This window comes from Lathyrus oleraceus, chromosome 6, assembly GCF_024323335.1.
Source record: "Lathyrus oleraceus cultivar Zhongwan6 chromosome 6, CAAS_Psat_ZW6_1.0, whole genome shotgun sequence".
NCBI classification, from domain to species: Eukaryota; Viridiplantae; Streptophyta; class Magnoliopsida; order Fabales; family Fabaceae; genus Lathyrus; species Lathyrus oleraceus.
The window spans coordinates 100506193-100522890 of record NC_066584.1 but is presented as its reverse complement, the minus strand read 5'-3'; the positions used below and the strand labels follow the sequence as shown (position 1 = coordinate 100522890).

The 16698-nt window shown below is 30.2% G+C and overlaps 1 protein-coding gene across 1 annotated transcript in view; it reads left to right on the top strand.

Annotated features, from left to right (window-relative positions):
* LOC127094215 (uncharacterized) overlaps positions 1 to 15995 on the top strand; it is an 89826-nt gene extending 73831 nt beyond the window's left edge. Inside the window, exons 32-48 of the mRNA XM_051033075.1 lie at positions 983 to 1111; positions 2066 to 2227; positions 2357 to 2485; positions 3719 to 3847; positions 5065 to 5193; positions 6124 to 6285; positions 6414 to 6542; positions 7472 to 7633; positions 7761 to 7889; positions 8820 to 8981; positions 9109 to 9237; positions 11823 to 11951; positions 12881 to 13042; positions 13170 to 13298; positions 14517 to 14645; positions 15573 to 15734; positions 15863 to 15995. Of these exons, the coding sequence (XP_050889032.1) occupies positions 983 to 1111; positions 2066 to 2227; positions 2357 to 2485; positions 3719 to 3847; positions 5065 to 5193; positions 6124 to 6285; positions 6414 to 6542; positions 7472 to 7633; positions 7761 to 7889; positions 8820 to 8981; positions 9109 to 9237; positions 11823 to 11951; positions 12881 to 13042; positions 13170 to 13298; positions 14517 to 14645; positions 15573 to 15734; positions 15863 to 15995 (2395 nt within the window). The remainder of the gene's footprint in view (positions 1 to 982; positions 1112 to 2065; positions 2228 to 2356; positions 2486 to 3718; positions 3848 to 5064; positions 5194 to 6123; positions 6286 to 6413; positions 6543 to 7471; positions 7634 to 7760; positions 7890 to 8819; positions 8982 to 9108; positions 9238 to 11822; positions 11952 to 12880; positions 13043 to 13169; positions 13299 to 14516; positions 14646 to 15572; positions 15735 to 15862) is intronic.
* The last annotated feature ends 703 nt before the right edge of the window (positions 15996 to 16698 follow it).

The window sequence follows — 16698 nt, the reverse complement described above, 5'->3', positions numbered from 1 at the left end:
CTATTTAAGTTATATAAGAGTAAAAGTTGTAGAAAAATAGGCTACACCAAAACCAAGTTTTCCATTTATATATACTAGCATCCAGACGGACCTTCTGTGCCCGTCTGTCCATTTTTTTATAGACGTGAAAATATATACGATATCATTTTCTTTAAAGTTAATTTTAATCGAAAGTTATATAAGAAGTTAATAGTAAAAAGTTTGTGAAAGATAATAATAGTGGTTTCAATACAAGTTATTAAAAGTTATTAGGTAAGTTATCTAAGGGTAAAATTGGTAAAAAAAAATAGGCTACACCAAAACCAAGTAGTTTTCCTTGAGAAGTAAGCAACAAAACATTTGATGTACTCTTGATTAAAAGCCCTACGATGAACAATAAACTTAAAGAAAAAATATTTTTATTTGATTAATGGTCACATAAGCAATGAGAATATTAATATCAAAGTAAAAACATCAATAAAGAGATGCTTCTACAAAAATAAAGCCCAAAAATAAAAGGGAGAAGGACCAAGAAGTGACTTTGTTTGTGTGGAAGGATGCCAATGATATGTGAGATCTTAAGGTTAGAAATTAAGATATGACACATACTATAAATAATATTCAACACTATATGATAAACACAATTCAATCATACCTCTCTCTCTCACACATTTTACAACTCTCGATATCACTCTCCCTCCATCATTCATAGATATCACTCTCCTCCATCATTCATGGGGAGGTCTGGGAAGAGAAAGAGAACAAGACTGGAGAAAGCTCAAAGAGTTGAGTTTGATAAAAAAAAATGGAGAAAGATTATGAGGCGTTAATGAAGAAGGAATAAAGAACCACAAGAGAACTGAGGCAAACATTAGGTTATTAAGAAAAGCATGAGAAAGAATCCATGATAATGGCAGAATCAAGGTGATATTGATTTTCTTCCAAAAAAAAACTTCATATTGCTTTTTTAACTTTGATTTTAATTTATTTTTTTGATATTCAGCAGTTTTGACCCGCGTTTTATTATGGAAAAGATGCAAGACATAGAAAAAACCATGCAAAAAGTCAGAATCTTTGAGGATGAGATTCAGGAACTCTCCACTTCCCCCAATTCTGAAACTATGAAAGTTAGGTAAAAAGACAATTTATTTTTTATAAGGTTATGATAACTGTGTGAAAAACAATTTTTATGTTTAGTATTAATTTAGTTTTATTATAGACTAGCGCCCAAACGGGCACTCTGTGTCCGCTATTTTAATAAATATAGTGAAAATATATACGATATTGTTTTATTTAATGTTAATTAGAAGTTATATAAGAAGTTAATAGTAGGAAGTTATGTGAAATGGGATAATAATGGTTTCAATAGAAGTTACTAGAAGTTATTATGTAAGTTATGTAAGAGTAAAATTGGTAGAAAAATAGGCTACACCATAACCAAGTTTTCCCTTTATATATACTAGCATCCAGACGAACCTTCTGTGCCCGTCTGCCCGTTTTTTTAATAAACATACGTGAAAATATATACGATATCATTTTCTTTAATGTTAATTTTAATCGGAAGTTATATAAGAAGTTAATAGTAAGAAGTTATATGAAAGATAATAATAGTGGTTTGAATACAAGTTATTAGAAGTTATTAGGTAAGTTATCTAAGGGTAAAATTGGTAAAAAAAAACATAGGCTACACCAAAACCAAGTAGTTTTCCTTGAGAAGAAAGCAACAAAACCTTGATGTACTCTTGATGAAAAGCCCTACGATGCACAATAAACTTAAAGAAAAAATATTTCCTATTTGATTAATGGTCTCATAAGCAATGAACATATTAATATAAAAGTAAAAACATCAATAAAGAGACGCTTCTACAAAAACAAAGCCCAAAAATAAGAGGGAGAAGGACCAAGAAGTGACTTTGTTTGTGTGGAAGGATGCCAATAATATGTGAGATCTTAATGTTAAAAATTAAGATATGACACATACTATAAATAATATTCAACACTATATGATAAACACAATTCAATCATACCTCTCTCTCACACACACATTTTACAACTCTCGATATCACTCTCCCTCCATCATTCATAGATTTCACTCTCCTCCATCATTCATGGGGAGGTCTGGGAAGAGAAAGAGAACAAGACTGGAGAAAGCTCAAAGAATTGAGTTCGATAAAAAAAATGGAGAAAGATTATCAGGTGTTAATGAAGACGGAAGAAAGAACCACAAGAGAACTGAGGCAAACATTAGGTTATTAAGAAAAGCTTGAGAAAGAATCCATGATAATGGCAGAATCAAGGTGATATTGATTTTCTTCCAAAAAAATAATTCATATTGCTTTTATAACTTTGATTTTAATTTTTTTTTGTTGATATTCAGCAGTTTTGACCCGCGTTTTATTATGGAAAAGACGCAAGACATAGAAAAAACCACGCAAAAAGTTAGAATCTTGGAGGATGAGATTCAGGAACTCTCCACTTCCCCCAATTCTGAAACTATGAAAGTTAGGTAAAAAGACAATTTATTTTTTATAAGATTATGATAACTGTGTGAAAAACAATTTTTATGTTTAGTATTAATTTAATTTTATTATAGACTAGCGTCTTGACGGGCACTCTCTGTCCGCTATTTTAATAAATATAGTGAAAATATATACGATATTGTTTTATTTAATGTTAATTAGAAGTTATATAAGAAGTTAATAGTAGGAAGTTATGTGAAATGGGATAATAATGGTTTCAATAGAAGTTACTAGAAGTTATTATGTAAGTTATCTAAGAGTAAAATTGGTAGAAAAATAGGCTACACCATAACCAAGTTTTCCCTTTATATATACTAGCATCCAGACGAACCTTCTGTGCCCGTCTGTCCGTTTTTTAATAAACATACGTGAAAATATATACGATATCATTTTCTTTAATGTTAATTTTAATCGGAAGTTATATAAGAAGTTAATAGTAAGAAGTTATGTGAAAGATAATAATAGTGGTTACAATACAAGTTATTAGAAGTTATTAGGTAAGTTATCTAAGGGTAAAATTGGTAAAAAAAATAGGCTACACCAAAACCAAGTAGTTTTCCTTGAGAAGTAAGCAACAAAACTTTGATGTACTCTTGATGAAAAGCCCTACGATGCACAATAAACTTAAATAAAAAATATTTTCTATTTGATTAATGGTCACATAAGCAATGAACATATTAATATAAAAGTAAAAACGTCAATAAAGAGATGCTTCTACAAAACCAAAGCCCAAAAATAAGAGGAGAAGGACCAAGAAGTGACTTTGTTTGTGTGGAAGGATGCCAATGATATGTGAGATCTTAAGGTTAAAAATTAAGATATGACACACTATAAATAATATTCAACACTATATGATAAACACAATTCAATCATACCTCTTTCTCTCTCTCTCACATTTTACAACTCTCGATATCACTCTCCCTCCATCATTCATAGATATCACTCTCCTCCATCATTCATGGGGAGGTCTGGGAAGAGAAAGAGAACAAGATTGGAGAAAGCTCAAAGAATTGAGTTTGATAAAAAAATGGAGAAAGATTATGAGGCGTTAATGAAGACGGAAGAAAGAACCCAAGAGAACTGAGGCAAACATTAGGTTATTAAGAAAAGCTTGAGAAAAAATCCATAATGATGGCAGAATCTAGGTGATATTGATTTCTACCAATTTTTTTTTTCATATTGCTTTATAACTTTGATTTTAATTTTTTTTTTATATTCAGCAGTTTTGACCCGCGTTTTATTATGGCAAAGACGCAAGACAGAGAAAAAACCATGCAAAAAGTTAGAATCTTGGAGGATGAGATTCAGGAACTCTCCACTTCCTCCAATTCTGAAACTATGAAAGTTAGGTAAAAAACAATTAATTTTTATAAGATTATGATAAGTGTGTGAAAAACAATTTTGATGTTTAGTGTTAATTTGGTTTTTTTATTAACTAGCGTCCAGACGGGCACTCTCTGTCCATTTTTTTAATAAATAGAGTTAAAATATATACGATATTGTTTTATTTAATGTTAATTGGAAGTTATATAAGAAGTTAATATTAGGAAGTTATGTGAAATGGGATAATAGTGGTTTCAATAGAAGTTATTATGTAAGTTATCTAAGAGTAAAACTGGTAGAAAAATAGGTTACACAAAAACCATGTTTTCCCTTTATATATACTAGCATCCACACGGACTTTCTGTGCCCGTCTGTCCGTTTTTTTAATAAACATACGTGAAAATATATACGATATCATTTTATTTAATGTTAATTTTAATCGGAAGTTATATAAGAAGTTATATGAAAGATAATAATAGTGGTTTGAATACAAGTTATTAGAAGTTATTAGGTAAGTTATCTAAGGGTAAAATTGGTAAAAAAAAACATAGGCTACACCAAAACCAAGTAGTTTTCCTTGAGAAGAAAGCAACAAAACCTTGATGTACTCTTGATGAAAAGCCCTACGATGCACAATAAACTTAAATAAAAAATATTTCCTATTTGATTAATGGTCTCATAAGCAATGAACATATTAATATAAAAGTAAAAACATCAATAAAGAGACGCTTCTACAAAAACAAAGCCCAAAAATAAGAGGGAGAAGGACCAAGAAGTGACTTTGTTTGTGTGGAAGGATGCCAATAATATGTGAGATCTTAATGTTAAAAATTAAGATATGACACATACTATAAATAATATTCAACACTATATGATAAACACAAGTCAATCATACCTCTCTCTCACACACACATTTTACAACTCTCGATATCACTCTCCCTCCATCATTCATAGATTTCACTCTCCTCCATCATTCATGGGGAGGTCTGGGAAGAGAAAGAGAACAAGACTGGAGAAAGCTCAAAGAATTGAGTTCGATAAAAAAAATGGAGAAAGATTATCAGGTGTTAATGAAGACGGAAGAAAGAACCACAAGAGAACTGAGGCAAACGTTAGGTTATAAAGAAAAGCTTGAGAAAGAATCCATGATAATGGCAGAATCAAGGTGATATTGATTTTCTTCCAAAAAAAATTCATATTGCTTTTATAACTTTGATTTTAATTTTTTTTTTTTGATATTCAGCAGTTTTGACCCGCGTTTTATTATGGCAAAGACGCAAGACAGAGAAAAAACCATGCAAAAAGTTAGAATCTTGGAGGATGAGATTCAGGAACTCTCCACTTCCTCCAATTCTGAAACTATGAAAGTTAGGTAAAAAACAATTTAATTTTTATAAGATTATGATAAGTGTGTGAAAAACAATTTTGATGTTTAGTGTTAATTTGGTTTTTTTATTAACTAGCGTCCAGACGGGCACTCTCTGTCCATTTTTTTAATAAATAGAGTTAAAATATATACGATATTGTTTTATTTAATGTTAATTGGAAGTTATATAAGAAGTTAATATTAGGAAGTTATGTGAAATGGGATAATAGTGGTTTCAATAGAAGTTATTATGTAAGTTATCTAAGAGTAAAACTGGTAGAAAAATAGGTTACACAAAAACCATGTTTTCCCTTTATATATACTAGCATCCACACGGACTTTCTGTGCCCGTCTGTCCGTTTTTTTTAATAAACATACGTGAAAATATATACGATATCATTTTATTTAATGTTAACTTTAATCGGAAGTTATATAAGAAGTTATATGAAAGATAATAATAGTGGTTTGAATACAAGTTATTAGAAGTTATTAGGTAAGTTATCTAAGGGTAAAATTGGTAAAAAAAAACATAGGCTACACCAAAACCAAGTAGTTTTCCTTGAGAAGAAAGCAACAAAACCTTGATGTACTCTTGATGAAAAGCCCTACGATGCACAATAAACTTAAATAAAAAATATTTCCTATTTGATTAATGGTCTCATAAGCAATGAACATATTAATATAAAAGTAAAAACATCAATAAAGAGACGCTTCTACAAAAACAAAGCCCAAAAATAAGAGGGAGAAGGACCAAGAAGTGACTTTGTTTGTGTGGAAGGATGCCAATAATATGTGAGATCTTAATGTTAAAAATTAAGATATGACACATACTATAAATAATATTCAACACTATATGATAAACACAAGTCAATCATACCTCTCTCTCACACACACATTTTACAACTCTCGATATCACTCTCCCTCCATCATTCATAGATTTCACTCTCCTCCATCATTCATGGGGAGGTCTGGGAAGAGAAAGAGAACAAGACTGGAGAAAGCTCAAAGAATTGAGTTCGATAAAAAAAATGGAGAAAGATTATCAGGTGTTAATGAAGACGGAAGAAAGAACCACAAGAGAACTGAGGCAAACGTTAGGTTATTAAGAAAAGCTTGAGAAAGAATCCATGATAATGGCAGAATCAAGGTGATATTGATTTTCTTCCAAAAAAAAATTCATATTGCTTTTATAACTTTGATTTTAATTTATTTTTTTTGATATTCAGCAGTTTTGACCCGCGTTTTATTATGGCAAAGACGCAAGACAGAGAAAAAACCATGCAAAAAGTTAGAATCTTGGAGGATGAGATTCAGGAACTCTCCACTTCCTCCAATTCTGAAACTATGAAAGTTAGGTAAAAAACAATTTAATTTTTATAAGATTATGATAAGTGTGTGAAAAACAATTTTGATGTTTAGTGTTAATTTGGTTTTTTTATTAACTAGCGTCCAGACGGGCACTCTCTGTCCATTTTTTTAATAAATAGAGTTAAAATATATACGATATTGTTTTATTTAATGTTAATTGGAAGTTATATAAGAAGTTAATATTAGGAAGTTATGTGAAATGGGATAATAGTGGTTTCAATAGAAGTTATTATGTAAGTTATCTAAGAGTAAAACTGGTAGAAAAATAGGTTACACAAAAACCATGTTTTCCCTTTATATATACTAGCATCCACACGGACTTTCTGTGCCCGTCTGTCCGTTTTTTTAATAAACATACGTGAAAATATATACGATATCATTTTATTTAATGTTAATTTTAATCGGAAGTTATATAAGAAGTTATATGAAAGATAATAATAGTGGTTTGAATACAAGTTATTAGAAGTTATTAGGTAAGTTATCTAAGGGTAAAATTGGTAAAAAAAAACATAGGCTACACCAAAACCAAGTAGTTTTCCTTGAGAAGAAAGCAACAAAACCTTGATGTACTCTTGATGAAAAGCCCTACGATGCACAATAAACTTAAATAAAAAATATTTCCTATTTGATTAATGGTCTCATAAGCAATGAACATATTAATATAAAAGTAAAAACATCAATAAAGAGACGCTTCTACAAAAACAAAGCCCAAAAATAAGAGGGAGAAGGACCAAGAAGTGACTTTGTTTGTGTGGAAGGATGCCAATAATATGTGAGATCTTAATGTTAAAAATTAAGATATGACACATACTATAAATAATATTCAACACTATATGATAAACACAAGTCAATCATACCTCTCTCTCACACACACATTTTACAACTCTCGATATCACTCTCCCTCCATCATTCATAGATTTCACTCTCCTCCATCATTCATGGGGAGGTCTGGGAAGAGAAAGAGAACAAGACTGGAGAAAGCTCAAAGAATTGAGTTCGATAAAAAAAATGGAGAAAGATTATCAGGTGTTAATGAAGACGGAAGAAAGAACCACAAGAGAACTGAGGCAAACGTTAGGTTATTAAGAAAAGCTTGAGAAAGAATCCATGATAATGGCAGAATCAAGGTGATATTGATTTTCTTCCAAAAAAAAATTCATATTGCTTTTATAACTTTGATTTTAATTTATTTTTTTGATATTCAGCAGTTTTGACCCGCGTTTTATTATGGCAAAGACGCAAGACAGAGAAAAAACCATGCAAAAAGTTAGAATCTTGGAGGATGAGATTCAGGAACTCTCCACTTCCTCCAATTCTGAAACTATGAAAGTTAGGTAAAAAACAATTTAATTTTTATAAGATTATGATAAGTGTGTGAAAAACAATTTTGATGTTTAGTGTTAATTTGGTTTTTTTTATTAACTAGCGTCCAGACGGGCACTCTCTGTCCATTTTTTTAATAAATAGAGTTAAAATATATACGATATTGTTTTATTTAATGTTAATTGGAAGTTATATAAGAAGTTAATATTAGGAAGTTATGTGAAATGGGATAATAGTGGTTTCAATAGAAGTTATTATGTAAGTTATCTAAGAGTAAAACTGGTAGAAAAATAGGTTACACAAAAACCATGTTTTCCCTTTATATATACTAGCATCCACACGGACTTTCTGTGCCCGTCTGTCCGTTTTTTTAATAAACATACGTGAAAATATATACGATATCATTTTATTTAATGTTAATTTTAATCGGAAGTTATATAAGAAGTTATATGAAAGATAATAATAGTGGTTTGAATACAAGTTATTAGAAGTTATTAGGTAAGTTATCTAAGGGTAAAATTGGTAAAAAAAAACATAGGCTACACCAAAACCAAGTAGTTTTCCTTGAGAAGAAAGCAACAAAACCTTGATGTACTCTTGATGAAAAGCCCTACGATGCACAATAAACTTAAATAAAAAATATTTCCTATTTGATTAATGGTCTCATAAGCAATGAACATATTAATATAAAAGTAAAAACATCAATAAAGAGACGCTTCTACAAAAACAAAGCCCAAAAATAAGAGGGAGAAGGACCAAGAAGTGACTTTGTTTGTGTGGAAGGATGCCAATAATATGTGAGATCTTAATGTTAAAAATTAAGATATGACACATACTATAAATAATATTCAACACTATATGATAAACACAAGTCAATCATACCTCTCTCTCACACACACATTTTACAACTCTCGATATCACTCTCCCTCCATCATTCATAGATTTCACTCTCCTCCATCATTCATGGGGAGGTCTGGGAAGAGAAAGAGAACAAGACTGGAGAAAGCTCAAAGAATTGAGTTCGATAAAAAAAATGGAGAAAGATTATCAGGTGTTAATGAAGACGGAAGAAAGAACCACAAGAGAACTGAGGCAAACGTTAGGTTATTAAGAAAAGCTTGAGAAAGAATCCATGATAATGGCAGAATCAAGGTGATATTGATTTTCTTCCAAAAAAAAATTCATATTGCTTTTATAACTTTGATTTTAATTTATTTTTTTGATATTCAGCAGTTTTGACCCGCGTTTTATTATGGCAAAGACGCAAGACAGAGAAAAAACCATGCAAAAAGTTAGAATCTTGGAGGATGAGATTCAGGAACTCTCCACTTCCTCCAATTCTGAAACTATGAAAGTTAGGTAAAAAACAATTTAATTTTTATAAGATTATGATAAGTGTGTGAAAAACAATTTTGATGTTTAGTGTTAATTTGGTTTTTTTATTAACTAGCGTCCAGACGGGCACTCTCTGTCCATTTTTTAATAAATAGAGTTAAAATATATACGATATTGTTTTATTTAATGTTAATTGGAAGTTATATAAGAAGTTAATATTAGGAAGTTATGTGAAATGGGATAATAGTGGTTTCAATAGAAGTTATTATGTAAGTTATCTAAGAGTAAAACTGGTAGAAAAATAGGTTACACAAAAACCATGTTTTCCCTTTATATATACTAGCATCCACACGGACTTTCTGTGCTCGTCTGTCCGTTTTTTAATAAACATACGTGAAAATATATACGATATCATTTTATTTAATGTTAATTTTAATCGGAAGTTATATAAGAAGTTATATGAAAGATAATAATAGTGGTTTGAATACAAGTTATTAGAAGTTATTAGGTAAGTTATCTAAGGGTAAAATTGGTAAAAAAAACATAGGCTACACCAAAACCAAGTAGTTTTCCTTGAGAAGAAAGCAACAAAACCTTGATGTACTCTTGATGAAAAGCCCTACGATGCACAATAAACTTAAAGAAAAAATATTTCCTATTTGATTAATGGTCTCATAAGCAATGAACATATTAATATAAAAGTAAAAACATCAATAAAGAGACGCTTCTACAAAAACAAAGCCCAAAAATAAGAGGGAGAAGGACCAAGAAGTGACTTTGTTTGTGTGGAAGGATGCCAATAATATGTGAGATCTTAATGTTAAAAATTAAGATATGACACATACTATAAATAATATTCAACACTATATGATAAACACAATTCAATCATACCTCTCTCTCACACACACATTTTACAACTCTCGATATCACTCTCCCTCCATCATTCATAGATTTCACTCTCCTCCATCATTCATGGGGAGGTCTGGGAAGAGAAAGAGAACAAGACTGGAGAAAGCTCAAAGAATTGAGTTCGATAAAAAAAATGGAGAAAGATTATCAGGTGTTAATGAAGACGGAAGAAAGAACCACAAGAGAACTGAGGCAAACATTAGGTTATTAAGAAAAGCTTGAGAAAGAATCCATGATAATGGCAGAATCAAGGTGATATTGATTTTCTTCCAAAAAAAAAATTTCATATTGCTTTTATAACTTTGATTTTAATTTTTTTTGTTGATATTCAGCAGTTTTGACCCGCGTTTATTATGGAAAAGACGCAAGACATAGAAAAAACCACGCAAAAAGTTAGAATCTTGGAGGATGAGATTCAGGAACTCTCCACTTCCCCCAATTCTGAAACTATGAAAGTTAGGTAAAAAGACAATTTATTTTTTATAAGATTATGATAACTGTGTGAAAAACAATTTTTATGTTTAGTATTAATTTAATTTTATTATAGACTAGAGTCCAGACGGGCACTCTCTGTCCGCTATTTTAATAAATATAGTGAAAATATATACGATATTGTTTTATTTAATGTTAATTAGAAGTTATATAAGAAGTTAATAGTAGGAAGTTATGTGAAATGGGATAATAATGGTTTCAATAGAAGTTACTAGAAGTTATTATGTAAGTTATCTAAGAGTAAAATTGGTAGAAAAATAGGCTACACCATAACCAAGTTTTCCCTTTATATATACTAGCATCCAGACGAACCTTTTGTGCCCGTCTGTCCGTTTTTTAATAAACATACGTGAAAATATATACGATATCATTTTCTTTAATGTTAATTTTAATCGGAAGTTATATAAGAAGTTAATAGTAAGAAGTTATGTGAAAGATAATAATAGTGGTTACAATACAAGTTATTAGAAGTTATTAGGTAAGTTATCTAAGGGTAAAATTGGTAAAAAAAAATAGGCTACACCAAAACCAAGTAGTTTTCCTTGAGAAGTAAGCAACAAAACTTTGATGTACTCTTGATGAAAAGCCCTACGATGCACAATAAACTTAAATAAAAAATATTTTCTATTTGATTAATGGTCACATAAGCAATGAACATATTAATATAAAAGTAAAAACGTCAATAAAGAGATGCTTCTACAAAACCAAAGCCCAAAAATAAGAGGAGAAGGACCAAGAAGTGACTTTGTTTGTGTGGAAGGATGCCAATGATATGTGAGATCTTAAGGTTAAAAATTAAGATATGACACACTATAAATAATATTCAACACTATATGATAAACACAATTCAATCATACCTCTTTCTCTCTCTCTCACATTTTACAACTCTCGATATCACTCTCCCTCCATCATTCATAGATATCACTCTCCTCCATCATTCATGGGGAGGTCTGGGAAGAGAAAGAGAACAAGATTGGAGAAAGCTCAAAGAATTGAGTTTGATAAAAAAAATGGAGAAAGATTATGAGGCGTTAATGAAGACGGAAGAAAGAACCCCAAGAGAACTGAGGCAAACATTAGGTTATTAAGAAAAGCTTGAGAAAAAATCCATAATGATGGCAGAATCTAGGTGATATTGAATTTCTACCAATATTTTTTTTTCATATTGCTTTAATAACTTTGATTTTAATTTTTTTTTTTATATTCAGCAGTTTTGACCCGCGTTTTATTATGGCAAAGACGCAAGACAGAGAAAAAACCATGCAAAAAGTTAGAATCTTGGAGGATGAGATTCAGGAACTCTCCACTTCCTCCAATTCTGAAACTATGAAAGTTAGGTAAAAAACAATTTAATTTTTATAAGATTATGATAAGTGTGTGAAAAACAATTTTGATGTTTAGTGTTAATTTGGTTTTTTTATTAACTAGCGTCCAGACGGGCACTCTCTGTCCATTTTTTTAATAAATAGAGTTAAAATATATACGATATTGTTTTATTTAATGTTAATTGGAAGTTATATAAGAAGTTAATATTAGGAAGTTATGTGAAATGGGATAATAGTGGTTTCAATAGAAGTTATTATGTAAGTTATCTAAGAGTAAAACTGGTAGAAAAATAGGTTACACAAAAACCATGTTTTCCCTTTATATATACTAGCATCCACACGGACTTTCTGTGCCCGTCTGTCCGTTTTTTTAATAAACATACGTGAAAATATATACGATATCATTTTATTTAATGTTAATTTTAATCGGAAGTTATATAAGAAGTTATATGAAAGATAATAATAGTGGTTTGAATACAAGTTATTAGAAGTTATTAGGTAAGTTATCTAAGGGTAAAATTGGTAAAAAAAAACATAGGCTACACCAAAACCAAGTAGTTTTCCTTGAGAAGAAAGCAACAAAACCTTGATGTACTCTTGATGAAAAGCCCTACGATGCACAATAAACTTAAATAAAAAATATTTCCTATTTGATTAATGGTCTCATAAGCAATGAACATATTAATATAAAAGTAAAAACATCAATAAAGAGACGCTTCTACAAAAACAAAGCCCAAAAATAAGAGGGAGAAGGACCAAGAAGTGACTTTGTTTGTGTGGAAGGATGCCAATAATATGTGAGATCTTAATGTTAAAAATTAAGATATGACACATACTATAAATAATATTCAACACTATATGATAAACACAAGTCAATCATACCTCTCTCTCACACACACATTTTACAACTCTCGATATCACTCTCCCTCCATCATTCATAGATTTCACTCTCCTCCATCATTCATGGGGAGGTCTGGGAAGAGAAAGAGAACAAGACTGGAGAAAGCTCAAAGAATTGAGTTCGATAAAAAAAATGGAGAAAGATTATCAGGTGTTAATGAAGACGGAAGAAAGAACCACAAGAGAACTGAGGCAAACGTTAGGTTATTAAGAAAAGCTTGAGAAAGAATCCATGATAATGGCAGAATCAAGGTGATATTGATTTTCTTCCAAAAAAAAATTCATATTGCTTTTATAACTTTGATTTTAATTTTTTTTTTTGATATTCAGCAGTTTTGACCCGCGTTTTATTATGGCAAAGACGCAAGACAGAGAAAAAACCATGCAAAAAGTTAGAATCTTGGAGGATGAGATTCAGGAACTCTCCACTTCCTCCAATTCTGAAACTATGAAAGTTAGGTAAAAAACAATTTAATTTTTATAAGATTATGATAAGTGTGTGAAAAACAATTTTGATGTTTAGTGTTAATTTGGTTTTTTTATTAACTAGCGTCCAGACGGGCACTCTCTGTCCATTTTTTTAATAAATAGAGTTAAAATATATACGATATTGTTTTATTTAATGTTAATTGGAAGTTATATAAGAAGTTAATATTAGGAAGTTATGTGAAATGGGATAATAGTGGTTTCAATAGAAGTTATTATGTAAGTTATCTAAGAGTAAAACTGGTAGAAAAATAGGTTACACAAAAACCATGTTTTCCCTTTATATATACTAGCATCCACACGGACTTTCTGTGCCCGTCTGTCCGTTTTTTTAATAAACATACGTGAAAATATATACGATATCATTTTATTTAATGTTAATTTTAATCGGAAGTTATATAAGAAGTTATATGAAAGATAATAATAGTGGTTTGAATACAAGTTATTAGAAGTTATTAGGTAAGTTATCTAAGGGTAAAATTGGTAAAAAAAAACATAGGCTACACCAAAACCAAGTAGTTTTCCTTGAGAAGAAAGCAACAAAACCTTGATGTACTCTTGATGAAAAGCCCTACGATGCACAATAAACTTAAATAAAAAATATTTCCTATTTGATTAATGGTCTCATAAGCAATGAACATATTAATATAAAAGTAAAAACATCAATAAAGAGACGCTTCTACAAAAACAAAGCCCAAAAATAAGAGGGAGAAGGACCAAGAAGTGACTTTGTTTGTGTGGAAGGATGCCAATAATATGTGAGATCTTAATGTTAAAAATTAAGATATGACACATACTATAAATAATATTCAACACTATATGATAAACACAATTCAATCATACCTCTCTCTCACACACACATTTTACAACTCTCGATATCACTCTCCCTCCATCATTCATAGATTTCACTCTCCTCCATCATTCATGGGGAGGTCTGGGAAGAGAAAGAGAACAAGACTGGAGAAAGCTCAAAGAATTGAGTTCGATAAAAAAATGGAGAAAGATTATCAGGTGTTAATGAAGACGGAAGAAAGAACCACAAGAGAACTGAGGCAAACGTTAGGTTATTAAGAAAAGCTTGAGAAAGAATCCATGATAATGGCAGAATCAAGGTGATATTGATTTTCTTCCAAAAAAAAATTCATATTGCTTTTATAACTTTGATTTTAATTTATTTTTTTTGATATTCAGCAGTTTTGACCCGCGTTTTATTATGGCAAAGACGCAAGACAGAGAAAAAACCATGCAAAAAGTTAGAATCTTGGAGGATGAGATTCAGGAACTCTCCACTTCCTCCAATTCTGAAACTATGAAAGTTAGGTAAAAAACAATTTAATTTTTATAAGATTATGATAAGTGTGTGAAAAACAATTTTGATGTTTAGTGTTAATTTGGTTTTTTTATTAACTAGCGTCCAGACGGGCACTCTCTGTCCATTTTTTTAATAAATAGAGTTAAAATATATACGATATTGTTTTATTTAATGTTAATTGGAAGTTATATAAGAAGTTAATATTAGGAAGTTATGTGAAATGGGATAATAGTGGTTTCAATAGAAGTTATTATGTAAGTTATCTAAGAGTAAAACTGGTAGAAAAATAGGTTACACAAAAACCATGTTTTCCCTTTATATATACTAGCATCCACACGGACTTTCTGTGCTCGTCTGTCCGTTTTTTAATAAACATACGTGAAAATATATACGATATCATTTTATTTAATGTTAATTTTAATCGGAAGTTATATAAGAAGTTATATGAAAGATAATAATAGTGGTTTGAATACAAGTTATTAGAAGTTATTAGGTAAGTTATCTAAGGGTAAAATTGGTAAAAAAAAACATAGGCTACACCAAAACCAAGTAGTTTTCCTTGAGAAGAAAGCAACAAAACCTTGATGTACTCTTGATGAAAAGCCCTACGATGCACAATAAACTTAAAGAAAAATATTTCCTATTTGATTAATGGTCTCATAAGCAATGAACATATTAATATAAAAGTAAAAACATCAATAAAGAGACGCTTCTACAAAAACAAAGCCCAAAAATAAGAGGGAGAAGGACCAAGAAGTGACTTTGTTTGTGTGGAAGGATGCCAATAATATGTGAGATCTTAATGTTAAAAATTAAGATATGACACATACTATAAATAATATTCAACACTATATGATAAACACAATTCAATCATACCTCTCTCTCACACACACATTTTACAACTCTCGATATCACTCTCCCTCCATCATTCATAGATTTCACTCTCCTCCATCATTCATGGGGAGGTCTGGGAAGAGAAAGAGAACAAGACTGGAGAAAGCTCAAAGAATTGAGTTCGATAAAAAAAATGGAGAAAGATTATCAGGTGTTAATGAAGACGGAAGAAAGAACCACAAGAGAACTGAGGCAAACGTTAGGTTATTAAGAAAAGCTTGAGAAAGAATCCATGATAATGGCAGAATCAAGGTGATATTGATTTTCTTCCAAAAAAAAATTCATATTGCTTTTATAACTTTGATTTTAATTTATTTTTTTTGATATTCAGCAGTTTTGAACCGCGTTTTATTATGGCAAAGACGCAAGACAGAGAAAAAACCATGCAAAAAGTTAGAATCTTGGAGGATGAGATTCAGGAACTCTCCACTTCCCCCAATTCTGAAACTATGAAAGTTAGGTAAAAAGACAATTTATTTTTTATAAGATTATGATAACTGTGTGAAAAACAATTTTATGTTTAGTATTAATTTAATTTTATTATAGACTAGCGTCCAGACGGGCACTCTCTGTCCTTATTTTAATAAATATAGTGAAAATATATACGATATTGTTTTATTTAATGTTAATTAGAAGTTATATAAGAAGTTAATAGTAGGAAGTTATGTGAAATGGGATAATAATGGTTTCAATAGAAGTTACTAGAAGTTATTATGTAAGTTATCTAAGAGTAAAATTGGTAGAAAAATAGGCTACACCATAACCAAGTTTTCCCTTTATATATACTAGCATCCAGACGAACCTTCTGTGCCCGTCTGTCCGTTTTTTAATAAACATACGTGAAAATATATACGATATCATTTTCTTTAATGTTAATTTTAATCGGAAGTTATATAAGAAGTTAATAGTAAGAAGTTATGTGAAAGATAATAATAGTGGTTACAATACAAGTTATTAGAAGTTATTAGGTAAGTTATCTAAGGGTAAAATTGGTAAAAAAAAATAGGCTACACCAAAACCAAGTAGTTTTCCTTGAGAAGTAAGCAACAAAACTTTGATGTACTCTTGATGAAAAGCCCTACGATGCACAATAAACTTAAATAAAAAATATTTTCTATTTGATTAATGGTCACATAAGCAATGAACATATTAATATAAAAGTAAAAA